The sequence below is a fragment of the Gopherus evgoodei genome, chromosome 7 (genome assembly GCF_007399415.2).
Source record: "Gopherus evgoodei ecotype Sinaloan lineage chromosome 7, rGopEvg1_v1.p, whole genome shotgun sequence".
NCBI lineage: Eukaryota > Metazoa > Chordata > Testudines > Testudinidae > Gopherus > Gopherus evgoodei.
The window spans coordinates 81,655,526-81,683,450 of record NC_044328.1 but is presented as its reverse complement, the minus strand read 5'-3'; the positions used below and the strand labels follow the sequence as shown (position 1 = coordinate 81,683,450).

The 27,925-nt window shown below is 56.2% G+C and overlaps 2 protein-coding genes and 1 long non-coding RNA gene across 8 annotated transcripts; 2 read left to right on the top strand and 1 right to left on the bottom strand.

Annotated features, from left to right (window-relative positions):
- On the top strand, positions 1 to 10,505 carry LSMEM2 (leucine rich single-pass membrane protein 2). The gene is made up of 4 exons (XM_030568284.1): positions 1 to 2,542; positions 4,908 to 5,048; positions 5,800 to 6,021; positions 6,940 to 10,505. The coding sequence occupies exons 1-4, from the start codon at positions 2,491 to 2,493 to the stop codon at positions 7,065 to 7,067; spliced, it is 543 nt and encodes a 180-aa protein (XP_030424144.1). The 5' UTR covers positions 1 to 2,490; the 3' UTR covers positions 7,068 to 10,505.
- On the bottom strand, positions 8,670 to 27,782 carry IFRD2 (interferon related developmental regulator 2). 6 transcript variants are annotated; one of them, XM_030568282.1, is made up of 12 exons: positions 27,716 to 27,780; positions 19,184 to 19,300; positions 18,739 to 18,823; positions 17,874 to 17,998; positions 17,083 to 17,240; positions 15,418 to 15,468; positions 14,124 to 14,305; positions 13,587 to 13,692; positions 12,965 to 13,102; positions 12,120 to 12,248; positions 11,802 to 11,897; positions 10,833 to 11,009 (listed from the first exon to the last, which is right to left on the bottom strand). In XM_030568282.1, exons 1-12 carry the CDS (start codon positions 27,759 to 27,761, stop codon positions 10,929 to 10,931), a joined length of 1,314 nt encoding a protein of 437 aa, XP_030424142.1. In that variant the 5' UTR covers positions 27,762 to 27,780; the 3' UTR covers positions 10,833 to 10,928. The 6 variants fall into 6 exon arrangements, with proteins under 6 accessions (XP_030424139.1, XP_030424138.1, XP_030424140.1 ...); XM_030568281.1 differs by lacking the exon at positions 27,716 to 27,780 and adding an exon at positions 19,651 to 19,842; XM_030568279.1 differs by lacking the exon at positions 13,587 to 13,692 and having other exon boundaries at positions 8,670 to 11,009; positions 27,716 to 27,782.
- On the top strand, positions 19,987 to 24,177 carry LOC115654274. The gene is made up of 2 exons (XR_004001152.1): positions 19,987 to 20,096; positions 20,700 to 24,177. It is a non-coding gene; the product is annotated as an uncharacterized LOC115654274 (long non-coding RNA).
- Positions 27,783 to 27,925: the final 143 nt, after the last annotated feature.

Here is a 27,925-nt window from a genome sequence, read left to right as displayed (position 1 = left end):
TTCTTGTGTTCACCTTACACAGCCACTGTGCTCCCAAAGTTACAGCCATCAGTTTGTATCCTGCCTGGTTACAAGTATAAGGTACATTGGAAACTACATGTAACCACTCATGGTCCCATGGTGTCCCCCTTATCGTGTTGTTCTGAACACACGCATTCCAAGTACTGTACCGTGGGGCATGAAGCCATCTCCTAGCTTTGTGCTGGTGTAGAACAATCGCATGTCTTGTCCTCCTCTTTTGAGACAGGCCATGTTCACCTGTGAGAGTAACTCCTTTTCTGTTGCTATGGTAAAACACTCCTCTGACCTGAGCTCAACAGTGTCTCTATTTGCTTAAGCCAACAACGGACTTCTGCAATGTGGTGTGGGCTAGTTAGCATAGAGACCAGTATTAGAGCAAAGATATAGGCCAATTTAGGTTCTAAAATTGGCTGTGCCTAATGCTATTTGTGTTTTGTGCAAACTAATGCATGGTGCCGCTAATATGCTATGATGAATATATATAGTTATGTGCTACTAGCATATATTGGCCAACACTGTCCTGTATAATGACAACAAAGAGTCCTGTTGCACCTTAAAGACTAACAGATGTATTGGAGCATGAGCTTTCGTGGGTGAATACACACTTCGTCAGACATGTAGTGGCGTAATTGAGGCAGACTAACACAGCTACCCCTCTGATACTGAATGATGACGTTTAGCTCAGCCGTCTGCAGCATTTTCCAGCGAGGCAGCCCTGCAAGTCCTATTTCGTGTACCCAGCCACATGCTCGGCTTGTCTCCTCTGTGAAGGCTGAAAGGCATCGCTTGGGGCCCTTAGCTAAGGCAGGACAAGCCTTTGTTTTTGTTCATAAGCAGGACACCCCCCCTGCTTGCACACCTGAGCAGGCAAAGAGAGGGAAGCATTTCCTGCCCCCTGGCTGAACAGAGTCGATCCCTGGCCTGTCACCGCCTGGCGACCTGCTTTTAACTTTAAGGTCAGAATTTCCAGCCTAGATCCATCATGCCTTAAATATCACCTGCAAGTTCACAGTGGCTAAGAGGACCAGTGTGTTACTGTTGGCAGAGCCCTCACATACCACCCTGTAAACCCCTAGGCAGCCCCTCTGTGCCCTCTGCCAGTTGGGGGTCACAGGTTCTTATGTAGTGCCCAGGATGGACCAACAGCTCCTCGGTGATTGGAGTTCTCAGCAGAGGTTAGTTGGAGCAAGTCGCAGTCCAGGATAGATGAGGTGAACTCTGGTTTTCTGATTCAGAGAAACCTGCCACCTTCCCCGCACTCTGGGTGTAAGTCACTCCTGGAAAGGGGCCCTGCCAGGCTTGTGCCTCACTGAAACTCCCTGGTAGGGCTTACGGGGTACCTTGGCTTTGTGCTGGCCCTCTGTCTGGGATGCCAGTCATCTCCTTTGCATAGCACCAAGCATGTACCAGCCTGCAGCTTTTTTATACGTCAAACTCCCACTGACATCAGCGGGGGAGGCTGAATGTGCAAGGACCATGGGATCTGCCTGGGAAATTGAGGGTGCAGGTCTCCAAGCTTTCCCCAGGATACCCCAGGGATTTTTGTAATCTGATTTCATTCCCATTCCTTGATGGGATTGTCACGTTCCTCTGCAGCTGATGTGATGTGTCTGGAACCAGCAAAAGCTCCCATTCCAGAGCAGATGATGCAGTAACAGGGTTTCATGTGAAAGGCAGTGTGCTCTAGTGGGACTCACCAGCCATTGCACCCAGCCCTAGTGAGGGTCAGTCCCTACAAAGTAATTAGACAAGGCAGAATTATTCTTCCTCCCACAGGGAGGGACTAAGTGACTAGGAATCCCCCCATGTCCCTCAAGTGCCAGTTCACTGCCTTAACCACCAGGTTTGCCTTCAGTGCTGTTGCAGACTCTCTGGCAGGTCACCTGCTCTGTTGTGACTCAATTTCCCCATCTGGCTCATTAGCCTGGAAGGGCCCTCCTGGGTTGTCAAGTCCAGTCCCAAGTTGCACAGGCCACCCCACCATAGCAGCACCTCCAGTTCCAGCCTCAGACTAGTTAGGGGGTATGGCCCCTGCTCCTATCGGGGGTGGGAGGTGTTTCAGAAGGCTCGAGCCCTTCTCATTCCCAGCCATGAAGCAGATACGGGTCTCATGGGGTTAACTATTTCCTAGCCAGCCAGAGCTCTGAAGTGGGGTCGGAGACATCTCATGGACTGGGGCCCCTTTCCCCCCTCCTGATCCTCTCCAGCTACCCAGGCTGGCTGCCTGCCCTTCCCTTGGCTGCCCCCAGCTGTGGCGTCATCCCAGGCATTCCCCTAAAATAGCCCATCACACCCCCGCCCCAGTTCATTCCCCCTCTATTTATAGCTCCTCAGTAGGCTCCTCTCAGGCATATTTTAAGCCCGAGCAGCTGGTGCTGTAGACACCAGCGCCGACTTCCTGGGCAGCTCCCAAGGGACCCGGGGCCCTCCTCTGGTGGCTCCCACAGCACGACCACTGGCAGAGACACAATGGCTGCAGTGGTTGCTGGCCCCACAGCGATGCCCAGGGAGGCTGGAGAAGGTATGGGGGAAGGGCAATCATCAGGGGCACTGTGCCCTTCAGTGTGTGGGAAGGGGGTGGGATGGAGGGCATGGGAGCCATTCCCCTGCTCCTGTGCCAGCCTCGAGCTGCCTCCCTCAGTGTTCATCCTGCCGGGCACAGCCGTAGGATTACAAGGGGAGGCCACCCTGTCCCAGCCCTGGGAGAGCAGAGACCCCAGGCAAGATCAGACCAGAGGAGGTAGATACCAGCACAGGCCTGAGGGGCCCTAGGTGTGAGCCCAGCTCAGGAGAGGCCAGGCTTAAAGGTGGAGCCCCCAGCTCAGGCCCAAGATGGGGCAGGCAGCTGCAGGTGGGTCCAAGGCCAGGCTGACCCCAGCGAGGCTGCTGGTAGCACAGGCCAGCATGCAGGGATAACTGCACTGTCGCTCCTGCCAGCCTAGCAGGGTGTTAACACCCCACTAACCCCCTGGTTCTGCCCCGCCCCTTCCCCCGTCCTATGGGGCTGGCTCAGTGCCTGCTCGGCACTTCTCTAACCCCAGGCTGGGCACTGACAGTTGGGCACAAGCCCAGGGTGCCATCAGCTCATGCTTAGGGCAGCAGAGAGGCAGCAGAGAGCGTGCAGCGGGGAGCAGCTGGCGGAACTGGGAGTTCCTTGAACACAAGCACCAGCTTAACCTGCTTGCAGGGGACCTTCATGAGCTGCAGCACCTCTGTTTTAAAGTACCAAACCCACAACCCTCACGTAACTTGGCTGACACATGATGGGCTTGAACCACAGCCCTCCAGCACTAAAGACTCAAGCTTGACCTTAGGGGGCCTGTAATCAACTCCTAGGCTCTGCTGCTGGGACAAGAGGAGGACACATACCAAACAGGGCAGTGGGTTAGATGTGCTGTGTTAAGGGTGATGATCCTTAAAGCCCCCAGCTCTTGGAGTCATGGGAACACATGAAAATGTGAGCACCTTTTTTAAAATGTACGTTTCTAGCCATTATAGTTGCAAAGACAAGCTTGAAAATGTGACCCCAAGGTATCCAAAAGGCTCCAAAGTGAGACAACAGAGGAAAAGACCCCAAAATAGCTTTGAAAAAAAATCTCACGCCTTTCAAGACATTCTCATGATTTTGCTAGAGCCCGCCATGATTGGTGGGGCTGGCCATATGGCTGAGCCCCACATTGGGGCTGGGTTGGTTAAACCCCTCAAAACAAACACAGCTTAATGCTGGGCTTGGCTCTAGCTGGCTGGGGCCTGTTGAAAACTAAACCCTACAGGAGGGGGAGCCTGTGGCACATAGGCTGGAGCAACAGTTGGCTTTGTGGTGTGGCCAGTAGAACAATGCAAGGGTCTCATCAGTAGCTAGTACAGATGCCTGACTGGTGAGGCTTATGCACATACTCAGAGTCCATCCAATTCCAATCTGGGGTTGGGCCGGAATGTCCCCCTGGGTCAGCTTGGCAGTGACCGTTAAGGTGACAGGGCTAATTGACTCCAGTGTTTGTTGCCGGCGGATACACTTCACATGGGCCAGGTTACTCCTCCCTCTCATGCAGCTCCTGGAGGCTGGCCCCTGAAAATTTGTGGGGGCTGAGGAAAAGGGTTTGAGGTGGGCATGGGGAGGACTCAATGAGGCTCTCTGGGTGGGTGAGGTGGGGCAATGAACTGCTAATGATTTGTCCCATTCTGCAGAAGGTTTTGCTTGTCAAATGGCAGGTGGCAGTTAGGCCAATGTCCAGACCAATTGGATTTTGCATGGCCACAGCTAAGGACAGGCGCCGTTTTAGGCGAGCAGGACATTAGCGTGATGAAGCCTGGTGGCATTAACAAGTCAGCTGTGTATTTATGGCTGCGCTGTAGCATGACATCACTGTGTGATGCCCATCTAGAGCATGGCTCACAGCAGCCGCTGAGTCCTGCCACGGGCTGGCCGGGAATCACACAGCCGCTGCATCCTGTGGGATAAATCCAGCTAAGTGCACGGGGGGTTTACAAGCTACAGCAATGCCTGCTTGACACAGCTTGGATGTGATTCTGGGTCAGGGGACTGGAAGCCTGCACCAAGCAGCGTGACTGTGTGCTCCAGTCCATCTGCAGCTCCTCCGGAGGCTGTACACAAAAAGGGGTTCTGAATGGGCAGAAGCCAGATGAGACTTAGCAGGAAAGCACTGTGAGGCCAGGCTAACAGGTACCCCCCCTCCCCATGGGCTCTGGAGAGATGTGATTTGGGCCCCATAACTTGGTCATTTAACCTGGACAGGACACACTGCAGGCACCTCCATTGCTAGCTATGTTCCACTTAAACTAACCAAAGTCAGAGTGAAACTGACCAGGCTGAGGGCCAGAGGCCAAGCCAGCAGACCTCACAGCTCCTCCTCCTCCTCTGGCAGATGCCGCGGTGAAGGCAGACACCTCTCCCCCCAGGGAGCCCATCGACCTCAATGGCAATGACCTGGCAGAGATCAGCCTGCACTCGGTGGACTCCATCAGCGACCTGTATTGGGTGTCTGGGGGCCACAAGGCTGCAGAGGGTGAGGCCCATTCCCCCAAGGGGCTGCCTGTGCAATGCTGTAGGCCAACTGGGCTGAGGCAGTGGGGATTGAACCTCTGATGCCTGGATCTCTCTGGCCTGAACTAAAGGGTCCGTTGGCTAGCCAGGGCCATAGCAGGCTCATCAGCCGCTGTATGGCCCAGCCACCACTAGAGGGCGGCAGCAGGGCACTACACAGACCACAGCATCCCGGTCACTTTAGGAGCATGGTGATGGCTGAGGTGGGGGAGAGGCTGGGGCTGAAACAAAGAGGCTCTCAGTACTGGGGGGCAGGGGAGAGATCGGCTCTGGGGCTCCAGTGGTTGTTGGGAGGGGAGTCAGCCTGGGTAATTAATGCCAAGTCCTCCCCAGTGATAGGGCAAGTATGGGATAGTCCTGAGGTGGCGGAGAAGGAAGGGAGCAGTCACAGGGTAGGGGTTTGCTCAGATCAGGCTGGTTCCTCCCTCAGGACACCTGCCCCCCGACTGATTCTGTTGCCAGCCTGGGATTGCTCAGGCAGGGATCAGGCAGCGCTAGACCCTGACGGGCATTGGCATGGAAGGAGCACTAGGACAGCCTCCACTGGCATGGCCCTGCAGCAGCTCCATTGCAAGGGATGGGCCTGGCACAGCAGCAGGGAAGCTCATTACCCACCCTCATGCAGATGCTTCTCAGTGGGCCTGCTGGGCAGAAAGGGGGCAGTGGGAGCATTAGGGGCTGGTGTCTCACTCTTTTCTAACCTTTTCCACCAGGGAATGGCCCATCTCAGTCCACTACCCCACAGACCCCTCAGGCCCACTCCACCAAGCGCCGTGTGGCTGGGCCAGCCCTCCTGCCGACATTGCGAGCCGTCCGCACCATCCCCATCTGCCCCTACTTCCGCCCTGCCTGCTGCCGCACAGCCCTCTTTGCCCTGCTCGGCGGCCTGGTGCTGGCCAGCCTCGCCCTCGCCATGCTGGCCGTGTACCTGAGTGGTATGTGGGACCATTTCTTTCAGCACTCGCCACACTGGCCCCGCCCCACTGGGCTGGGGGCACCTGCTGGGCAAAAGGCACCCGGGCAGGGTGGGGCAGGGCGACCCATGTAGAATCCGAGCACTCGCTGCTCCTGGGGTGAAGGAAAAAGCATGAGTGGCAAGGTGCCACGGGGGACCCATGCCAGGAACTACTTTAGTAGCAGAAAAACAGGGACAGAGTTCACAGGCCAGCCTGAGGCGTTATTGGGACCCCCACATCCCATCCCATGGGAGCAGGAGCTCAGCCTCCGCCCTGTCCGATTGTCTGCACCTCCCATCCCCTGCTGCCCCTTCCACCACCCTGAGCCATGGAGATCACCATGGAAAGGCTCCGAGCCTGTGGCCATGCTAGGATAGCGGCATGGGTTTATGTGTTGGGGGAGCTGGGTTTGAGCCCTGCCAGTGGCACCCTCTCCCTGTGGCAGAGACAGGCTCCATTCCCCCTCACAGCCCTCAGCAGGTACTGGCTCGGGGGAGCTGCGGGCACCTTGGAGCAGAATCACGCGCATAGGTTGCTGCTAACAGACATGGGCCGAGGGGGCCAGCCTGGTGGCAGTAGCGGGTATGTGCTCGTGGGTTCAAGGGCAGACTCCCTGAGAATCACCGTTCTCTAGCTAAGTTCCCAGGCTGTCCACAAGGGGGCGCTGCGGCACGACAGAGGGGGGGCTCTTGGCTTACCTGGGAGCTCAGGGCTGAAGCAGCAGTGGGTGCTGATGGGTGGGCCTGCCCCCTAGTGGCGTGGTTTGGCTAGAGCTGGTCCCTCTACTGCAGGTTATGAGTTCTAAGCCTGTGGTGACCATGGCCCTAGGCAAGAAGGACCAGGATGAGGTTGGGGGGCCAGAAGCACCACCCACAGGGTTTCCTCTCTCCCCTGCAGTCCTGCAGAGTGAGTCACTGCGAGTCCTGTCCCAGTGGCTGGAAGCCCAGGAGGAGTCCGTAGGGCAGATGAAGGCCACAAGCCTGCAGCTGTGGAAGCGGTTGAACGTCAGCGAGGCCAAGGACTAGACATGAGCTACGCAGCCCGGCCTGCTCCTCCCTCTGATGAGGGAGGTCAGAAGCCAAGCACTACCTCCTGCACCCCAGGGCAAGGAGACAGCACCCCCTCTCTGCAGGAAACATGGACTGACCAGGGGCAAGGCCGAGCAGTCCTTGCCTTAGGGGGCCATTGCTGGAATGCTGGGGTCTGGTGCAGCAGCAGGCAGCCTGCAAAGGACTAAAGGGGAAGGAGGTGTAATGAGAATCACCATCATTACTCCTCCCCGCACCCTATTTATTATCCTCTCCAGTCACACCTTATTTATAACCCCTCTCCCTCTAACAGCAGTTTCTCCCCATAGCACTATTTATCCTTTCTAAATACAGATTTTGTATGTGACAAAGCTGTGCTAGCACCCACCCTCATCAACCCCCTCCCTGCAACAGCCCCGTGGGAGCTGGCTATCAGCTGCTTCGAGCAGGCCAGGAAGCTGCTGTGGTTAGAGTTCAGGGCATGGCCCCCACCTGGACTGGTTCTGCCCCCAAGGGAGAGGCCATGCTCAGAGCTCTCCAGGTGTGGGCACCTGCCAAACTGCCTGAGCCTAGGCACACCCTGAAGCTGCTCTAGCTTTGCTGGGGAGGGCTGAAACAGGGGTGCTACAGGGGTCCCAGCTCAATGGTGGCTGGGGGAGCCTCGGGCTCCAGCCAGATGGGAGAGGCAGTTAGACCAGAAACGGCAGCCACTGGAGCCTGACCTTCCATGGCTGCAGAAAGCAAGAGCCCCTGAGGGCTTGTTTGGGCCTTCAGGCCTTTTCTGTAGAGAATCAGCCCCAATTCTCTTCCCATGTTACCTGGGCTGCAGGATGAGAACCACAGTGCCCCCTCCCCAGCCATTGCCCAGCACCTCCTCCACAGAGTAGGGCCAGGAGCAGAGCGCCAGGTGCGCAGTGCAGGGCTGGGCAGCAGCTCCAACCCCACACAGTGGCCAGGCAGCCCAGACTCTGTTGTGCAAGCCAGGCAGGCAGCTAGGACCCAGGCCACGTGAAGCCCGTGTTGAGAACCACTGCCTTAGCCCCTGGAAGTATTTACTAATGGGCAGGGTCCATTCTCCAGCCCTTGCAATGTTCACATCAAGCCAGAGTGTTTTCCTAGCAGCTCTGCTCTGGGGATTAGTGGGGCAGGGCTGGGGCCTGTGTTACACAGGTGGTCAGACTGGATGGAGACAGAGCAGTAGAGAGCTCCACGCTAGCCCCCACCCCCCGTGGCAAGGGGCAGCTGCCACAGCACAGGTGCAAGAGGCAGGGGAGCTGGAATGCTGCCTCTTGCTCCCTTTCCAGAGCAGGGCAGGACCGACCCTGCATGCATGTCAGGGGGCTGGGAGAGGGCAAAGGTCCCATCCTGCACTGCCAGACACAGACAGGAGGAGGGAATGCCTGGCTCCTCCATGGAGGAGGCAGCCCTGGTGCAGGCAAAGCATATGCTCAGGAGCTGCAGAGATGGCCCTGCTGCATATGGCTCCCCTGAACAGCTATCCCAACCCAGCAAGCCCACCCACATCCAAAGCTCTGATCACCTCTCCCCAGCAGGAGGTGCTGCCCTACACTTACCACCTCTGAAATCAGACCAGGCAGCCCAGCCATTTGCCTTTTAATAATCTCTGCTCATCACCCTGTTATAAAACCACTCCAGCAATCCATTCCAGGGAAGCCCTGTAGAATGGGGTGAGCACCCCAATGGCCCAGGGGGGAAGAGGTCTCTCAGAACAGCAGCACCAGGAGGCCCTGGACTCCCCTCAGCGAAGTCCTTGTCCTTCCATGATACAGAGCATGAGCTGGGCTATGCTGCTGCCCTGTCCCATCTCACTCTTCCCCTGCTGTCTGTCTTTCTTCCCCCTGGCACAGGTGCTTTGTGTGCCCCCCAGTTATGGCAGAGCCCAGCCCAGCCCAGCCCAGCCCAGCCCAGCAGAGCAACAGCGAGAAGTTGATGTGACCTTGCTAGCCAGACAGCACCTGGGCCAGTTTTGACCATTGTGCTATCAGAGGGAGACCATAGGGAAGGCCTCAACCCAGGCGGGGAGCCACCATCAATGCACTCCAGCTGAGATGCTTCCTGGCAGGGGGTGGCTGACCCCATTCCCCTAGCTCTGAGCAGAGGCTAGTGGGAGGGGGCCCAACACCCAACAGGCAGGCAACAGAGCTCAGAAGAAAGTGAAATTGCAGCTCTCAGAGAGGCCAGAGGGAGGGTGTTTCCTGGCCTTACCCCCCACAAGCACTTGCTAAGCAAGGCAAGAGGGGGCACTACAGAAACAGGGGACCCTCCCCTCCCAGCACAGCCTGTAGGGTCCCACCAGGGCTGGCTCCAAAAAAGGCCAGAGTGCCACCCCAAGCACATGCTTGGGACACTGGTGCCTAGAGCCGGCCCTGAGTCCCACTAAGCCTGCTTGTGGTTTGGGGGAGGGGTCAGAGTGTGGGGAGAAGAAGAATCACTTCTAAGGGGGATTTTTAAAGAGACAATGCCTGGTTAAAGCGAGCATGTTCCCAGCCCCACAATGCCTCACTGAGCCTTTACAAAGCTTGCCTTGCCCCTACCGTGGCCCTTTGCACCCTCAGCTTGGCCAGTTTCACCTTTCCCACCTGCTCAGTTTCTCTCAGCTTGGGGGTGGGGGGCAGACAGGGCTGGGGCTAGTCCAGGCTGTGCACTCCATTGGTTATTAGACTGAGTCAGACCTGACTAAAATGGGGTGAGATCTGTCCAGCAGGGACAGAGTTGGGGGAATATGTGCTGGTAGCCTGCTCCCGTGCTCAGTTCTAGGCCCCGCCTTCTTCATCACCCACAGTCCCCATCCTCCTCTCCTAGCAGCCAGGAGCCCAGGGCCCCAAGCAGGCTGCTGCTTGCTCCAAGATCTCCAGCTTCTCCCCAGGGTGGAGGGATCTCATTTCCCACTCACCGTACACTAGGGACTGCATCAACCCCTCTCAGCAAGCGATCCCCACTGCATGCTCTGCCCTCCCCTGCACCTCGCTATGGGAGATGAACCCCAAGACCCTCAAAACAAGAGCACCCAAGGGGAGCAGCAGCTCCTCAGTAGTGGCCCTACCCCCATGGGGCCCTGTTAGTTCCACCCTGACGGTGGTTGGGGATTTCTCTCAAACCAGTGGCTGCTGATGGCCCACAGCCCCTTGGGCACATTCTGAGCCATGCTCATGGCTACTGAAAGGGCAGGGGAAGAGCTGATTGACCTGTGCACATAGGAGGTGCCCAATGCAAAGCATGTGTGTATTGGGACTGCAGGGCAGGAACATGGGTGCTAGGTGGGGGTAACTGAGGAACAGGGAGAGTGGAGGGGGAACAGCCCCTCCTGTAATGGCACACGCTCAGCATTTCACCAGCCACTTCAATTGCCAATTCCCACTTCACCCAGCCAAGCCAAACAGCTCCCACAGCAGGGGAGAGAACATGACACTCAGCTGAAAATCCCTTCCCCTTCCCTACTGCCTCCAGCCTGCCCCACAGGCTGTGCACTGATTCACAGCATTTCCATGGGACAGCACCTGGATAGCCCAATGTGTTGCAGGAGTGGGAGGTGGCCGGAGGAGGCTAAAATCACCAGCTAAAACGAGGGGCTTCCCCCACACCCAAATCTCACTTACATTTTTTGGGTTAAAAAAATAAAACCGCCCTATAACCCTCTTGCTGGGATCCACCAGCCATGCTATTTAAATACAAGTCTGTACATGTCTAAAAGCCCCCCTGGCTGGGGGTGAGGGCACAGCAGGAGCCAATGAGCTGGGAGGGCTGAGAGCCCCATCCCCCAGCTCCTCCCCTGTGTCACAGTGGTCGGGGTCTGCAGTCCGTTGGTTGTCCAGGAGGCGGCGGAGGGAGCGGCCTCCATCACAGGACATCGGCTCGCTTATCGCGCACACGGCTCCTGGCTTTCGTCCGGGCTTTGAAGGCGGCCGAGTTGTACAGGTGCTGGGGGTGAGAGGAGAGGGAACAGTCAGCTGGAGGGGGAGGTACCGGACTACCGGGTTATGCCATTAGGGCCCATCTACCCATCCTGGCTGGCCCCCAAGCACAAGGCAGAGTTGCTTGTGGGCGGCTTTGCTGGTACTTTCTGCATCTCCAGCCATAGAGCTCCCAGCCCTTTCCTGGGGAGATTACTCAGCCAACACTGGTAGCTTCTTCCTGATATGCCACCTATTAACCCTCTACAGCCCTGCATGGAGCACTCCAGCAGACCCTCCCGCTTCCAGCCAGCACAATCAGAGGGGGGCCATCCCCTCACCAGAGAAGGAAGTAGCTGCTTGGGCCAAGTGGGGTTCTGTCTCTCACTGGGAGAGCCCAGTGACTTGGCCATGCAGCTTGGAGGTGTCTAGGCCCAGTCCCATGTTAATGGAGCTCCTGGCACTGGACCCACCATCCCAACAGGCCCTGGAAACCTGGCCCCAAGAGGGAAGGGAAAAGCTCCACCTGGAATGGGGAGCTGTTCCCTCTGCTCTTCCCAGCCTGGCCACAGGAGCCAGAGATGGGCTTTAGTAGGGTTGGCAGAGTCCTCCCAGCCATCACAGTTCTGCCTACCTGCAGCCTTCTTCAACCCTTCCCTGGTGCCTTCCCGCTAGGCTCAGTGACCCCTCTCAAGGAGGGCTGGGAAACCAGTGCTCTGCCCTGCCCAGCACCCCCTGGAACACAGGCAGCCCCCGCAGGGGGCACTGGAGCCAGGCAGAAAGGGACCACAGGCCTGGCTCGAGGCCCCAACCAACATACCTTCTCGAAGCGGGAGATCTTACTGGCTTTGATAGCTGCAGCGTCCAGCACCAGAGGAGGCCCCAGGTCAAAGATCTCACGCAGCAGCTCGTTGTTCTAAGGGCGACATGAGATGAGACCTGTTGGTGCGCCCTTCGGCCTTCACAGGGAGGGGGCAGCCGCTTCCCCCAGCCCCAGTGATGAGCCCCCCTGCCACACACGGTCGCCTGGAGCAAGCCAAGCACCTGTTCAGCAGAGACTCCCCCTGATCTGGGAGGGTCTCTGGCCCCACCTCCCCCCAAGCCAGACCTTCTCAGCACCCCATCCCCAGTCCAGTACCTGCAGGTGATGCCTGACCCCGGAGCCCAGCACCTCTTTGAAGGCGTAGTACATTCTTCTCCTGACCCAGCTGTCCACGTACATGCACTCCAGGCCAAACTTGATGGTCTCCTCATGGCACTCACCATTCTAGGGGCAGGGAGGTGGCATTAGTGCCTCGCCAGGCAGTCCAGGAGAGGACCAGTCCCTCCCACCCCCAATCCCACATGCAGCCAAGGAGCATGGGAAAGAGCTGCTCCCAGCAGGGGATGCCACTGGACAAAGCATGGCCCATAAGCCCAGCAGCTCCCAGCAGGCACAGCTTAATGGCTCACCCACAGTGCACTGGCATAAGCCAGCTGGTAGTTCTCCTCAGATGTTCAGGCCTCTGAGCCCTGGGGGAAACGCCCACCTTGGGCCAGCTGAAGTGCCAACATAGCCATCTGCCACTTACTATTTCATAATCCCTGCAGACTGGCTGGCAGCTGCCACCCCAGACCCTTAGCATTCTGACACATGCTCAGCCCTGCAACTCGAGTGGGTCTTACACTGGGCACTGCTGGACTGAGACACTCAAAGTCCTTAGTGACTGAGCCCTTTGCCAGGGTACACGTCCAACCCACTGGGGCAGGGTCACCTCAGGGTGGCACAACCCCACCCCCAGAGAGATCCCAGGTGCCAGCCGGGACCTGTAGTCAGGACTGGGGCAGTAAGAGGCTGAAGGGGCCTAGAGCTTTGTATCCCAACAGAGAACCCTGCCAAGCAGCCTGCTAGCAGGACCCAGGCTGGCCTCTGCCCTGGGCATGCCCGGTTCTAGCACACACATCAGTGAGGCTTCTCAGGGGCTGGCAGGGATTAGTGGGCACCTCGATGAAGTGCAGCACATCGCGGAAGATCGAGCGCTGCTTGCGTCTGTCCGTCTTGGCCCGATACTTGTTGCTGTCAGTGGCCAGGGCTTTGAGCTTGCTGCACAGCAGGTCTGTGTCCTCACAGAAGAACTGCTCCTGTATGGGAGGGAGCGAGGTTGGAGGAGATGAGCAGCCTGTTGGAATTCACCCCACAGCTCAAAGCCTGGCTGAGAACAGAGATTAGCCATGGCTGGAGTGCTGGGAGGGGGTTAACCTGGAGCCTGGCTGCTGGGAAGGCTCTCAAGTGGGGGAGCAGGTCCTACTGCTAGTCTTCCCAATGGACACCACCCACTGAACACATAACCAGCCCACGCCCCTGGGCATCCCCTGCCAGCGACATGGATCGTGACAGCAGGGGACAGACAGGGACCCTGCCAGGAGCACAGGGAAAGCAAACAGCAAGAGGCGAGAGCAAGCCAGCCCCCTTACAGCAGGAGCCCTGGGCAGGCTTCCCCAGCCAGCCAGCCTCCTCTGCTCCTCGCTATTGCAGCACTGAGATGGCCACCAGGGCTGAGGGTTAGCCTTTCCACACGGGCCTCACTGAGCCTGCCTGAGCCCCAGCAGCGCCCCCGAGACGTACCTCCAGCTCGTGGGCCAGCTCAAAGAGCAGTGCAATGGTCTCGCCCGCCACAATCCGCAGGTTGACGTTGTCGCTGGACAGCAGCAGCGGCAGCTTCAGCAGGTGACTGCAGCAGGAGAGCCGGGAAATCAAGGCATAGCCAGCGCCAGATACGCTGCACTCGCCTGGGCATCTCAGAGGACAATGGGCAGCCAGGGGAGACCCTCTCGGGCCTTGCTTAGGCAGGAGGGAGTGGAGACAGACCAAGGAAACTGGCCTGCCACACTTCCTATGGAGAGCGACTAGCACACTCCTGTGCTACTCGCCAGCCACAATGGAGACTGACCTGGCCAGTGCTGGAGTCTGGGCTAGCTCCCCATATACAATGGATGGACACTTCTCCGCTCAGTCAAGCTGTTCCTCAGCTAGCCCCCCAAGTCCAACCCCCTGCCACCCAGCACAACAGGACATGCACTGCCCTGTGAACCCTTGGCATGAAACCCTTGGCAACTCACCCCCGGCCCATATCTAGCTCCTTAGCATTGCCAGGTCACTCACTTGTCCAGAATCTTCTTGATCTGGGAGCTGGGGCAGATGGTAAGGAGCAGGGACCAGGACTGGAGGGCACTGCAGTGCAAAGTCTGGAGCAGGGGGCTGTGGTGGGTGGGGACAGAGCTGCCCTCCTCTGGGCAGGAAGTGCCAAAGATGCCCTCCAGGCTGGTGAGACAGGAAACAAGATCCTAAGGCAGGAGAGAGAGTGAGCACACCAGGGAGTTACACAGACAGGTGAATCGAAGGGCAGAAATGAGCCCCAGCAGCCTCTGATGACAGCATCTCAGCTGGGTCAACACATTCGGGGTCTGCCCATAAGAACGGCCCTACTGGGTCAGACCAAAGCTCTATCTAGCCCAGTATCCTTTCTGGGGACAGTGGCCAGTGCTAGATGCCCCAGAGGGAATGAATAGAATGATCCATTCCCTGTTGCTCATTTCCAGTTTCTGACAAGCAGAGGCTAGGGACACCATCCCTGCCCATCTTGGCTAATAGCCATTGATGGACCTATCCTCCAGGAATTTATCTAGTTCTTTTTTGAACCCTGTTATGGTCTTGGCCTTCACCACATCCTCTGGCAAGGACTTCCACAGGTGGACTGTGTGTTGACTGACCAGCCCAGAAGCAGACTGTTATCCAGAGAAGCTCCAGGTTCTGTGCCAGAGGAACTCCTTGGACAGGCCTAACCCAGTCATAAGCTGCTAGGGGTGGGGGTGTCTCTTGGTGCTTCTGCATTGTCCTGGTCACAGATGAAGAACCAGCCACAGAGGCTAGCTGCCTGTGGATAACTGGCAGCAGCTGGAGGTGCAAGGACATGAAGATGAGGGCTGAAGACTCCCGCATCCTATGCAACATGACACCCAGTTACCTGGGTCCCTCCTGAGGGTGGGTCTGATCATGGGGGACAGGACGCTGCTCTCCTCTGAACAGCTGCTCTGGAAACAGCATGAGGATCACAGCCCCTCCCCTACCAGAAGGGAGACATCCCCATCATCCAACTAGGCAGAGCCAGGTGACTGGTGAACTGGACATTTCCAGGGCAGGAACAGCAGCCAGGCAGCACCCCCAGGCTGGTACAATAACACTGCAGACAAGAAGGTCTAAGACCACCTTCCCTGAAGCAGCCACGTGACGAGCGGTAGCAACTCCTGCATTCCTCGAGATGGTGGCAGTGATGGGTCAGTGCATCTAGCTTTGGGGTGTGGAAGGCAGGAGACACTCAACCCTACTGGGGCTGAGCAGACTTCCCTGGCTTTTCCATTTAAAGCACCCATTGGGTGCTAGCCCACAGCATAGTTACCTCCACATCCGCAGCAGCGATGTAGCAGCACATACCCAGGGCTGTGGCACACTAGACAGGAAGAGGAGCGGGTTATGGAAAGTCATGGAGGGCCAATCCCTGCCCCTAGGTCCCAGTGCCAAACTCCTTCCAAGCCGCCCTCCAGTAAAACCCTCCGGCGCCACGAGCTAACACAGGCACCTTTGCTCTAGGGCTGTGCTTGGGTGCCTCCCCTCCTGTGGGAGATGGCCAGGAAGCCCTCTATTCACACCAGGGCTTGCGCTGGCTGATCTGGCCCCGCTTCTGGCCTCCATGGCTCTTGGTGTGCCCCACACTGGCAGAAGGCAGGGGTCACAGAGCAGAAGCAGACTGTGTTCGGGTGATTTGCTGCTGGTGGCCAGCCTAGGAGCTCTCTCTCCGCCACACAGGCAAAAGGCAGGGCAAGCTGCCCTCACGCTGCCTGCTAGTGTTACGTCACCTGTGCCCTGCAGGGACCTGTCTATGGGCAAGACACTGGTCCAGCCTCCCAGGCCCAGTCGATTGCTGGCCTGGGAGCATGCCAGGGAGGAGGCCAAGCGGGGGCAGTTGGGTTGTGCAATCCCATAGGGCCCAGGAAACTGGGCTGACACTGAACTACTTGAAGTCAGTAAGGTCGAGGCTGTTCTCCTTGTGGGAGCACACCACACAAGCAGCACTGCTTAAGGTGGGGGGTGCCACCTCTGGGGGTTGAGGAGAGGCTAGGAGTGTTACAGCCCAGCTAGGGAGCCCTGGATCTGCAGCCCAAACTGGAGACACTTTGTTTAGTGCTGGCAGCTCCTGGTTCATACCCTGGTGCTAGCTAAGAGGGTGGCTGTTACTTCAGAACGTTCCAAAGCCGCACCCCATGGCATGTGAAGCTAAGGATTCAGCATAGTCAGGAGCCTGGGCACCCTGTGACCAGGGAAAGCTGCAGTCTGATTCCTAGCAGAGCACGGATTGGGGTGCTGCCCTGATGGCCTGAGGGACAGCACACAAGGCGGCTCAGGAGGGAGGTCTCCTGTCTCTGCATCCCTGGGGCTGGCCCGCCTGCTTTGATTCCTCTAGCCTGTATCCCTGGATCCAGGTACGCTGGACGGAGGGGGAAGGTCAGGCCTCCACGTCTCAGTTCTGGAGAGTTCCCTCCCACTCCCGAATGGTTTCGTCCCCTGGATCACAGAGCCAGCCTTGTAGATGAGACCACCAACAGAGCAGAGATGGGAAGAGAACGGGGATTCAGGGGAGAGAGGACTCTGTCCCAGCCCGTCCTCTGACATAGTATTGAGTCTGGTCCGTTCTCCCGGTGGTCAGGTCTGCAGGCTCAGTGTGAGCGAGTCTAAAAGCAGGTTGGCCCAGCCAGGACCGGCACTCAGCCTGTCTCAGAGCCACATCTCCCCATCACACCCGCAGCTGCATTCCTCCCTGTAGAAGCTGGAACTGGTAGAAAGTGAATGCCGCGTTCCACAGCCATTGGTCAGTTTCACACATTCCGTGATGATAATCCAGCCACAGTCCTGCTACAAGCCTAGAGTTAACCCAAGACAGACACAGGTGCCAGGGAGACTCAGCTCCACACAGCACAGGGATCTCTTTAAAGCACATCAGTGCTGCTCTCTGCTCTGCGCCCCTGGAACCCAACTGGGCTCCGTGGCCCAGAAACTTGCAACTTACACTCTGGCGAGCGATGGGGCTGGCCGAGGAGTCAGTCAGGATGCTAATGAGGAGGGGCTTCAGGCTGCGGAACACTTCCTCCCCCTCGGGGCCCGAGCCCATCTGCAGGCACAGTAGTGTGAGAACGCTAGCAGCTAGAGACTGTTCCTCCCCTTTACCTGCAGGGCAGGAGAAGAGAACCTCTGTCAGCCTCAAGATCTTCTCCCTTCCTCCACCTGGGAAGCACCTCAAGTGCCAGAGCAGCCCAGGGCACATGCATGCAACCAAGGAACATGCAGCGAGGTGCACTGACACCCCTCAGCTGCTGGGTGGAAGCAAATGTCCAATGCAGGCAAAGCAGAACTTTGCTCAGCACTTCGGGCTGGTCTCCTGATACTGAAGGGGACTCTCAGCCAAGCTGATTTCTTTGATAGATTTGAGGTTTTCAACCCAGCCAGAGCAGAGCGAAGAAACCAGTGCTCCTGCTGCAGGAGGGAGTTAGCTCCTGCATTCCCTAAACTGCATTAGGGACTGGCCCAGGCAGCCAAGGGAAAAGTAGGCAAAGGTTTTGTTTCAAGGCACTGTATGTTCTGTTGGTTGTCCCCCTTGGGTCTCTCTGCTCCTGCTACTTACCCCACCCCCCTGCAGCTGACGCTCTGTGGGCACTCCTGCTATGATCTGCTGAGGTGAGGAGAAGATCTAGGCTGCAGATAAAGACTGGTTTCACGTCAAGGGCTGGATCTGCAGGGAAGATGGTGGCCCCACCGCTATGGAGGGCCTTCCCAGGGCTGGAAGGGCAGGGGTAGCCTTACCTTTCTTCAGGCACTTCTCCAAGGAGTCTGTGAGCGTGAGCCTGCGTTCCAGCAAGAAGTCGAAGAGCGTCTTGGAGGAGAAAGCCAGCCGCAGGCTCTCCAGGGCTACCTGCCGGGTCCTGGTGCTGGAAAAGATACACTGTGCTAGACACTGAGGGCGAGGTGGGGATTTGAAAAGGCTGGCAAGGGCCACCCCATCACCTAGATCAACTTCCTTGTAGGCAGGCAGCCTTGGTAAGGGGAGGGAAGACATTCTGGGGCCAGTCCCAAAGGGCTGAAAAACCTCCCAAGCCAGGGAAGCCCTGAGAAAAGGGCGAGTCACCATCCCAATGGGTTCTTTTGAACAGGGGGTGCATCTCACATCCAAGGCCAGCTTACCCCTCTTGAGGGAGGTGCCCAGCCCAGCAGGGCTGCGGAGTAAAGGGGGTGCCAGCTATGATTACATGCTTCTAAGGGTTGCTCAACAGCAGCCCAGGGGAATCCTGTCCAGTCTGGCCTCACTGCAGCTAGAGGAGGAACAGAAGTACTTTCTCCAGGGCTGTACAAGACAAGACAAGATCCCAGGGGAGCTGCCTGTGCACCCTAGCTGCCATGGCTCCCATCAGGGATGAAATCCAGACAAGCTCTCAAGGCTCCTCCCTGTCTGGCTGAGCCCACTAGCATGCTGCACTTACTAAGAGCAAAGGGTCGCACAGAGCTCCCGACGCCTACTGACACTCATCACAAGGATTCTGGAGAGAAGGGCGAGAGAGGAGGCGAGAGCTCCCAGTACAGCTGAAGCACGCTGATCATCTGTGCTTTCCTTGAGGAAGGGCCAGGGCTGAGGAACAGGAGGAAGCCTTGGCCTGGGCCATCCCCGTCTCACCTCTTGTCTGTCACGTTGTCAATGCACTCCTTCAGTTTGTCTTCCACCTCCTCCTGCTGGGCCTGCTCGTCCACAGCATCACTCCCTGCAAGCAACAGCCAGATGGACCTGTTCTTCCCACCTCGGGCCCCAGTGCCAACCCCCATATCCAGTCCCAGGAAGAAGAATAGCAGCTGTGCCACCTGGCACCCACATGCTTCATACACCTAATCAGAACCATTGACACTGCGGGGCTGACCTGGAGGCAACTCCATGGTCAGCTAGAGTGACTGGGCCTGGACAAGCCCTCGCGTTCCATCAGTTAGAGTCCTTTACACAACTGAGGCCTGGGGAAAAGGGAGGGTCTGGTGAGACACAGAGCACTCTTATGTGCTTGGTTTGCTCATCTGGCCACAGGTTCTAGCCAGCTCTTCTCTGCCCATCAAGCCCCCTGCTTCTCACTCACCGGCCCCCTCCTCAGCGATGCTGGTGCTCTCACTAGCACTGCTGTAGTGACTCAGTACTTCACTGGCTGCCTCATCGTCGCTGGCCTGGGACTCTGCCTTGGCGCTGCTCCGAGCTCCTGAGGAATCAGAAGGGGAGGGGGCTGGGGTTAGGTCGACAGAGGCAGCCAACAGAGAGAGCACAGCCCCATACTCCACTCCTGGAGAGCCTTGCTTGTCCCATTAATCACCTTCCTACCCTGCCCCAGCAACCATAAGAAATACGATCCTCCTCCTCTGGGATCTGCCATCACTGAGCTAGCTGGCCCAGCTTCCTGTAGCGGCCAGTAGCTTAAGGTGTGCAAAGTCAGACTGAACTTGCCCATGTAACATGCCAGGGAAGCTTGCAAAAGGAGATCGAGTCAATTCCCCCTCCACTCCCCCGGATCCCCCATGTCCCCCCATCCTCTGCCCATTAAGTCTCACTCACGAGTCATCCAACTCAGGCTGCCAACTCTGCCAGGCAGGGACCTAGCTGCATGCCTGCAAAATGCCATGCCTCCCAACACACTGTGCGGGCGCCACATGCCTCTAGCCAGCTGTACTGTGACTCGGGGTGCCACCTAGATCCCCATTGGTGAGGAGTCTGTCCTGAGGGCTGGGTTCAGCGACCCACAAGCCTCACTACTATTGCCACAAGCAGAGATGGGAACAGGAATATTAGCTTGCACCATATGTAGCCTGCAAATAAGGAAGCAACAAGTGTCTACGCAGATAGCAAGGGAGGATATTGGCAAATCAGCAACTCCAATTTAGGCATGCTCTGCTGATAAAGAAGCGAGACCTGGAGCCTCTGATAATCAGCACCATATGGAAAGGGGACAAGGCGCAGGAGACGAGAGAGAAGGGAGCCAAGACTGGCCACAAGACAGCTTGGTATGTTGCTATTAAGAGTTCAGTCCATCCCAGTCCAATCCATCTTCCCCCTTTTTGGCTTTGAATGCACGTTCTTTGGGGCAGGGTCCATTCAGGGAGCACCAAGCGCACTGACTACACGCTCAAGTTAGCCCATGAATAACAAGCAGCACCAGTGATTCTGCATGGCAAGCACAGGAACCAGGCAACAGGCCAGCAGGATCATGAATGGCTGAGCTGATCCAGAGCAGCCTCTGAGCGCATGGACAGCGACTGGGTTGGGGGTGGGGGGACGCCAGTGGAGGAGGCAGCAGGAGTGTTGATGGAGTGAGTGCTGAAGGCCAGGATCAAGTGCCCACGCCTGACCTCCCTCTCTGCCTGCCAGGCAGAGTCGAGCCACTGAATTGGTGCTCCCCACACAGGATTGTGTGTCCTGGAGGGGTTGGCTGGGCAGCTTGGTTTGCAGCTGGCCCTGGGGCATGAGAGCTCCAGAGCGATGTTTGGAGAAGTGGTGCATCTCAGTAACACACTGGGCAGCAACAGGAAGCCAGCAGCTGCCGTGGAGAGATAAGTGTCTTAATCATGTAAGTTCACAGAGCCAATTGTCCTCCTTCAACCCCACAGAGCAAACCAGTGGCGGTCCCAAGGGAGTGATGAAGAGTACAAGCCAGACTGGCCAAAGGCATGGGTCCTGCAGAAAGCTGGACATCACAGCGCAGATGCTCCAGAGGCTAAACCAGCTACAGACATCACAGGTAGCCTTCAAGCGCATCTCTTCCTGAAACAGCTGCGATCCCTGGAAGCCCAGCCTAGTGGAGACTGAACCAGCCCCAGTATTTCCCCAAGGGCAGTCTGGATCCACTCCCCTTCAGATTGCCCCATTGCCCCTCCCCACTTGAGGCCTGACTTGAGGGAGAGGGGACATTGCTCACAGCTGGGAACTTAATGCCACTTTGACTGTTAAACCTGCCAGTGCCAGCTCAGCACACACCTGTCAGCTCTTTAAAGCCCAGCACTGAAGAAGCTGGAAGGCGGCCAGGCAGAGAACACTGTGTGGAGAGTTTGCCTGCACCCCTCCCCCCCATACGCAGGTCAGTGGTGGTAGACGTGACTGCACTTTGGGGTCACTGGGGGAAGAAGTGCTATACACATATTAGAGGGTAGTTTGGAGGAACCCTGCTGGAGAACCGCATGGAGTGAACCTTTAACCCAAGTGGGCTCCCACAGTGGGAGTGCGGCGCATGCACAGACTGCACTGGGCACCTCCTCAGCAAGGCCAGAGGCACACAGGCCCTGGAAACTGTGTGCTGACACAGCACAAGAAAGCTGTGCTGAGTGGTAAACAGAGGCTGGCTCACCTTACATGATCCCACACAGAAGCGGACAAGCTGCGTGGGAAGAGAGCCAAAGCCTCTGCTGCTATAACCAGAACAAAACAGCACCACATTAAGTTATAGTGACACAACTAAGCAGGCAGTCACTGCCAACAGAGGTCAGCAGTAGAGCAGAGGAGTGCTGGCGTTCGGGGGGGCGATGCCTGGATTGGGGTGCAGGAGAGAAAAGGGAAACAGGGACTGGGGCACAGGCTGAGGCAGAAGGATGCTAAGGAAGGGGAACTGGGACAAACCTTTGGGTTTTATTTTTAGCCTCTTGCTAAGGCACAAGGATTAAGACCAGAAGGCAGCTGGTATATCAAGTCCTACTCATCACAGCAAGCAGAGCACCAGTGACATGCTACTGAAAGGTTAATATTCTTCGGGCTCCATGCCTGCTGCAAGAACAGCGTGGCACTGAACGCCTGAGCGGATTGGCAGAGATGAAAACGTAGTGCTGAGCACACAGCCTGCCCTCTCAGTGATCCCTCCCCCTGGAACTTGCCAGCAGGGTGCAGCACAATGCAGTGGCCAGGGGGAAGGCAGCAGGTTGGGATCCTTGGGAAGCAGAGTCAGCATGTCCCTCACAACAGGGCACGTGGGGATCATGGGCCTTTCAAACCTGAACGAGACTCAAAACCTGTCCTGAGCCCCCTGGGCTAGTGAGACACACACAGAGCAGGATGGGGCTCAGATCCACTCCTGAGAACAGCCCACTCCATGCAGTCTTCTGCACAGAGCTCCACAGAGCACATGGGTGAACTTTTACATGCTCAGCTAGCTGCTGTTGTGGTTAAGTGCCCGCAATTTGCCCCTCATGCTGACGCCAAGTATCAGTACAGGGAGCTCTGTCAGGTGAGCAATAAAGACAGCTCTAATGATACACCCAACACGCGGCAAGGCTCATCCCCCTTCTCAGCATCAATCTCTCACGCCTCCCAAGTGGGGGAGCAAGAGAGAAGCCCCCTTTGCATCCCCCTTTTCACCACAACCAGGCGTGCATGAACCCACCCACTACTAACAGATTTGCATTCTGAGATCCTCAGCGGGAAGTCTCTGTAAAATGGCTTCTAGCCGAATGGCCACTTGCCAAACCAAGATGGGGTTGCCCGAGCAGAGTCCAGGAACTGCCCATTCCCAGCAGTACAGATAGAGGGCACCCTGCTGTGGATTTCAGCAAAAACAGCCCCCAGATCTTATCCTGCACCCTCATCTTGTACATTGCTCTCTGGCTATTAGATTTAGCCCTTTGGCTAATAAGTACCTAGAAAATTACTCCAGCCCTGGTTAATAGCCTATGTTTACATGTAGCAGACATTTAAAACCATGGTATATCCATGTTAGAGAATACCACGTTCAAATCCAGCTTTGGTAGGGGAGTGTCTGACATCTCTGTTGAACACAGTTGCTTAAACTGGTTGTTTGGAGAGCGCCATGTGTATCCAGGTTCTGCTACAACCTAAAGAATAAGCTGTGTCATTGGCAGGGGCTTCCCATGGTTTGGGGTAGATCCACATCAGCCAGACCTTCCAGGTGATCCTACAATGCCCAGGACACCAAACAGGTGTTTGCCCAACATTGGATTCCAAACCAGTAAGCAAACAGCAATCTGGCACAACTGCGTCTGTGTGTATTTGGAGTACTGCAAACAGCTGCACAGGTGAACGTGCACTCATCCAACACACCTGCAAAAGAGACATACTGGGCATGCCTCTCTCACAGCTGTGAAGAATGGAAAGCTCCAGGCTGGGTCAGGGACACTGCAGTGCCCACGCTGTAAAATTCATCCCACTTAGTGAATAACCTCACTGAAGATGAGTCCCAACACCAACACCAACTATGACACGGTCCGCAAAGAACAGAAATATGGCTAGCAACACATTCCCCAGCAGTCACTGAACTGCAGACAGACAGTAACGGCTTCCATGCTTTGTCCACTCAAAGATTTGTTTCTATAAGCGAGAATTTTTACTACTGCATTTTACAGATATTGAAAAAAATACATCCAGGAAGTACATCCCTCCTCTTGATCTCACAGCATATCTAGTCTTCAGTGTCTTCCAGATGCTAAGCTACCTGAGGCAGAAACAGGCTACTTTTGCATGGCATACAGCATAGATCTCATTGTGTACACTTCTGTAGCAGCAAAGAACATGAAATGCAGATGAGATGGAGTACCTGATTTCAGAGGAGATGCACGCACAGAAACAGCAGAACAAGTGTGGCTTGCAAAACAGCTACAGCTTTGTATAACAACCGTGACAAATTCCCACCTGGAAGCTCTTCCTGTTTGCACCCAGGTATCAGAAAACTCCAGTAGCTAGCAAGCACTGGCTAGGTAACAGACACATTGCCTCCTTTTAGTTTAGACATAGGCTGACAGAACGTACCCTACTTGTAGTATTCTTTCATGCAAGGATGCTGCTTAGGAACAAGATTAAGAGTGAACTGGAAAGTGAAAACAGAGCTAGATAAAACACAAATGTGCTTCGAAAAGAGGGATTTCAGCACAGAAATGAGATTTAAAAAGATGCTGTCAACTTGAAAAAAGTCACGTTCCTCCCAACCTTTTTGTTAAATCTATTATACAGTTACTAACACAAAAAATGCAGAGACAGGCTTTTTGTTTATGTTACTACAATGCCTAATACAATGGGACTTGGTCCATTACCCAAATAATATGACTAAAAATGAAATGAGAGAATAAATTCTCTATTTACTCCAGTGTACTTTGCGCATGTGATAGCACTAGTGACTAGTCAGTTTCTGTTTCCCATATATAATTAGTTTCTCCCCTGCGGAAAAGACCTTTGAACAGAAGCAGCAAACAGAGCAAATGAACTCTTACATTTTTTAAAAGAGAGGAAATTAGACAAAAGCGTAGGCATTACTATCTAAAGGAGACTATCAGAAACTGGGATTTTAAGGTAGTCAGTTTCAAAAATACAAGGCAATCCTTTAAATGTTTTAGAACTTTGCTAAAGAATCTGGAACATCCTCCTGTTCTTCCTGGTTTAAGACGCATGAAGCCAGAGCCATTTTAAGTCCCACACAACCACTGATATATTCTGGGCCTTGTCTACTGAATTCAGAACTTCCATGGGAGTCTAGTTTTTTTCCTCCTGTGATGAAATCTTGCCCCCTCTCTAAGCTTTGTTAGTGGGAGCTCATGGGACATATCTCCACTCACTTAATGTTCCTCCTTGTTGTTCACCTTTAAAACTAGGTTCAGTTCCCAAACCTTTTTTCTTCCTTTTTTAAAAACCACTTATTTGAGGGCCTCATTTTGGCAGAAAGTATGTACCTAATTTGGGAGAAGGAAGCAGATCACAGCTGTCCCCATCTTTAACATGAGGTGCTGTATGCCAACTACACTTCTGGGTGCTTTGATTACAGCGGAACATGCATGCTGCAATCTGTAGTCTTCACAGACTGAAAAGCAATATTGAAGATGATCTTAAGCTGCCCTGATTTAGCAGGCATACCCACTGCCCCCAATTTAATCTTAAAAGTCCAAAAGCATTATTTTGCTGTTGGATTTATATTTTTAGTACTAAGGGTATGTCTACATCTAAAATTTTGCAGCGCTGGTTGTTACAGCTGTATTAGTACAGCTGTATAGGGCCAGCGCTGCAGAGTGGCCACACTTACAGCAACCAGCGCTGCAAGTGGTGTTAGATGTGGCCATACTGCAGCGCTGTTGGGCGGCTTCAAGGGGGGTTCGGGGAACGCGAGAGCAAACCGGGGAAGGAGACCAGCTTTGCCGCAGTTTGCTCTCGCGTTCCCCGACCCCCCCTGCAAACCGCAGGGAAGGAGACCTGCTTGCATGGAGGTTCGGGGAACGCGAGAGCAAACCGGGGAAGGAGACCAGCTTTGCCGCGGTTTGCTCTCGCGTTCCCCGAACCACCCTGCAAACCACAGGGAAGGAGACCTGCTTGCACAGGGGTTCGGGGAACGCGAGAGCAAACCGGGGAAGGAGACCAGCTTCGCCGCGGTTTGCTCTCGCGTTCCCCGAACCCCCCTGCAAACCACAGGGAAGGAGACCTGCTTGCACAGGGGTTCAGGGAACGCGAGAGCAAACCAGGGAAGGAGACCAGCTTTGCCGCGGTTTGCTCTCGCGTTCCCCGAACCCCCCTGCAAACCGCAGGGAAGGAGACCTGCTTGTTCGGGGAACGCGAGAGCAAACCGGGGAAGGAGACCAGCTTCACCGCGGTTTGCTCTCGCGTTCCCCGAATCACCCTGCAAACCGCAGGGAAGGAGACCTGCTTGCACGGAGGTTCGGGGAACGCGAGAGCAAACCGGGGAAGGAGACCAGCTTCGCCGCGGTTTGCTCTCGCGTTCCCCGAACCACCCTGCAAACCGCAGGGAAGACAACCTGCTTGTTCGGGGAACGCGAGAGCAAACCGGGGAAGGAGACCAGCTTCGCCGCGGTTTGCTCTCGCGTTCCCCGAACCACCCTGCAAACCGCAGGGAAGGAGACCTGCTTGTTCGGGGAACGCGAGAGCAAACCGGGGAAGGAGACCAGCTTCGCCACGGTTTGCTCTCGCGTTCCCCGAACCACCCTGCAAACCGCAGGGAAGGAGACCTGCTTGCTCGGGGTTCGGGGAACGCGAGAGCAAACCGGGGAAGGAGACCAGCTTGATTACCAGAGGCTTCCTCAGGTATGCTGGGATACCTGCTTATTCCACGGAGGTCAAGAAAAGCGCTGGTAAGTGTCTACACTTGATTACCAGCGCTGGATCCTCTACACCCGAGACAAAACGGGAGTACGGCCAGCGCTGCAAACAGGGAGTTGCAGCGCTGGTGATGCCCTGCAGATGTGTACACCTCCTAAGTTGCAGCGCTGTAACCCCCTCACCAGCGCTGCAACTTTGTGATGTAGACAAGCCCTATGTCAAAGTTTGTGCATCCTGTAAATGTATCACACAATTACTCATTTTTAAACAGATGCCCTGACCAAGTACCACCACAAGAGGACAGTCAATGCACAAAACAGCAACAGAACTGCACACAGAACTAAGTGTATTTGCACCTGCTGTTTCAATTACCAGGGCCCTAAATGAATAGGAAAGGCAAGATTTGTTCGGCTAAGGAGACTTCAGTCAACCACATCAAGCAGAAGGATGGACAGTGTCTAGCGGATAGGGTGCTAGTGTGAGATTTGGGAGATCTGGGTTCAAGTTTCTGTTCCTCCACAGATTCCCTGTGTCAGTCATTTAAGCCATGTCTACGCTACATGAACTAGTAATGTCAATGCAGACTGCAGTGACAGAAAGGGGTTTTCCCTATGGTGTAGTAACGCCACCTCCCTGAGCGATGGAAGCATTCTTCTGTCACCCTAGCCAAGTCTGCACTGCAGGGGGGAGGAGGGGTTAGGTTGGCATACCTGGATTTTTCACACCCCCCTGTGCACCATAACTACATCGACCTCAGTTTTAGGTGTATACCAGACCACAGTCTCTGTATATTGAAGATAACAGCATATTATTGTTGAAGCACCTAGAAGTCCCAGGCACAGACCAGGCTCTCACTGTGACAGGTGCTGCACAAACACAGGACAAAATGTTAGCACCTGCCCCAAAGTGCTTCCTCCATTGCCAGTCACCCCATCCCTAGTCTGAGCAGTAAGTTCAGTAAGACCACGTGCAGCCCAGCCCAGAACTACTGCTGGGAGTGGGCAGCCCAAGCAGGGTCATGGGAGACATGGGCAGGGGGGGAGGGCAGCAGCCTACAGATCTGTTGGGGGGGGGTACTGTTTGAGGGAGAGAGTGGAGTTTACAGTGGGCCATGCAGCCCTGCTTAGAAAGGCCTAAGGAACAGCTGGCAGAGCCTGCCCGGGTCCCACCTAGCCTGCTCCTTGTGGTCTCTGGGCACCAGGCCCTCAGTGGGCACAAAAGACAATTCCACTTGCTGCAGCCAGTCACGGGAGAGTCACCTCAAAGGTGCCAGCCTTGCCCTGGCCCCGGCCCCGCACCCGCTGCCAGCCCTGCCGCGGCTGTCAGAGCCTGCCGGCCCCAGCGGCCCCATGACCCCAGCCACGGCACCACTCGCACAGGCAGCGGGGCCAGGCACCTGGCGGGGGGGGGGGGCGCTTCAGTAAATCGGGGCCAGAGAACGGGGCCCACGGTGAGTGCCCAGGGCACCCTCCCTACAAGGGAACCCGGCCGGCCTGCTCCACCCCCGGGCACCCACCTCTCCTGCCACCTCGACCCCGCAGCCCCTTCTCCGCAGCCCCCCAGGCAACCCCCCGCCCCGACGGGGACTCACCGCGGCCGCCCCTCCGGGCCGCGTGCGCCCGGCGGGAGCGGGGCATGGCGGGGCGAGCCGGACCAGACACTCTCAGGAGGCAGGGCGGGGCCGGGCGTGCTCTGCGGGCTCGGGGCGGCCGGGGCCAGGCGCTGCCTGAGACGGGAACCACGCGGCGGCCGCCGGCGCCACCATCTTCCCTCGCTCGCGGGCGGGGCACTCCTCGGCCAT

Bases quoted from the DNA above. Each gene is read 5' to 3' on its own strand.
- LSMEM2 (XM_030568284.1), top strand. From the start codon at position 2,491: ATGGCTGCAGTGGTTGCTGGCCCCACAGCGATGCCCAGGGAGGCTGGA. The intron at 2,543-4,907 runs GTATGGGGGAAG...CTCCTCTGGCAG, and splicing joins GCCCAGGGAGGCTGGAGAAG to ATGCCGCGGTGAAGGCAGAC. The intron at 5,049-5,799 runs GTGAGGCCCATT...CTTTTCCACCAG, and splicing joins GGGCCACAAGGCTGCAGAGG to GGAATGGCCCATCTCAGTCC.
- IFRD2 (XM_030568278.1), bottom strand. From the start codon at position 19,747: ATGTGGCGCCCGCACAGTGTGTTGGGAGGCATGGCATTTTGCAGGCAT. The intron at 19,301-19,650 runs GTGAGTGAGACT...CTGATTCCTCAG, and splicing joins CAGCCTGAGTTGGATGACTC to GAGCTCGGAGCAGCGCCAAG. The intron at 11,010-11,801 runs GTATGTTGGTTG...TCTCACCCCCAG, and splicing joins AGATCTCCCGCTTCGAGAAG to CACCTGTACAACTCGGCCGC.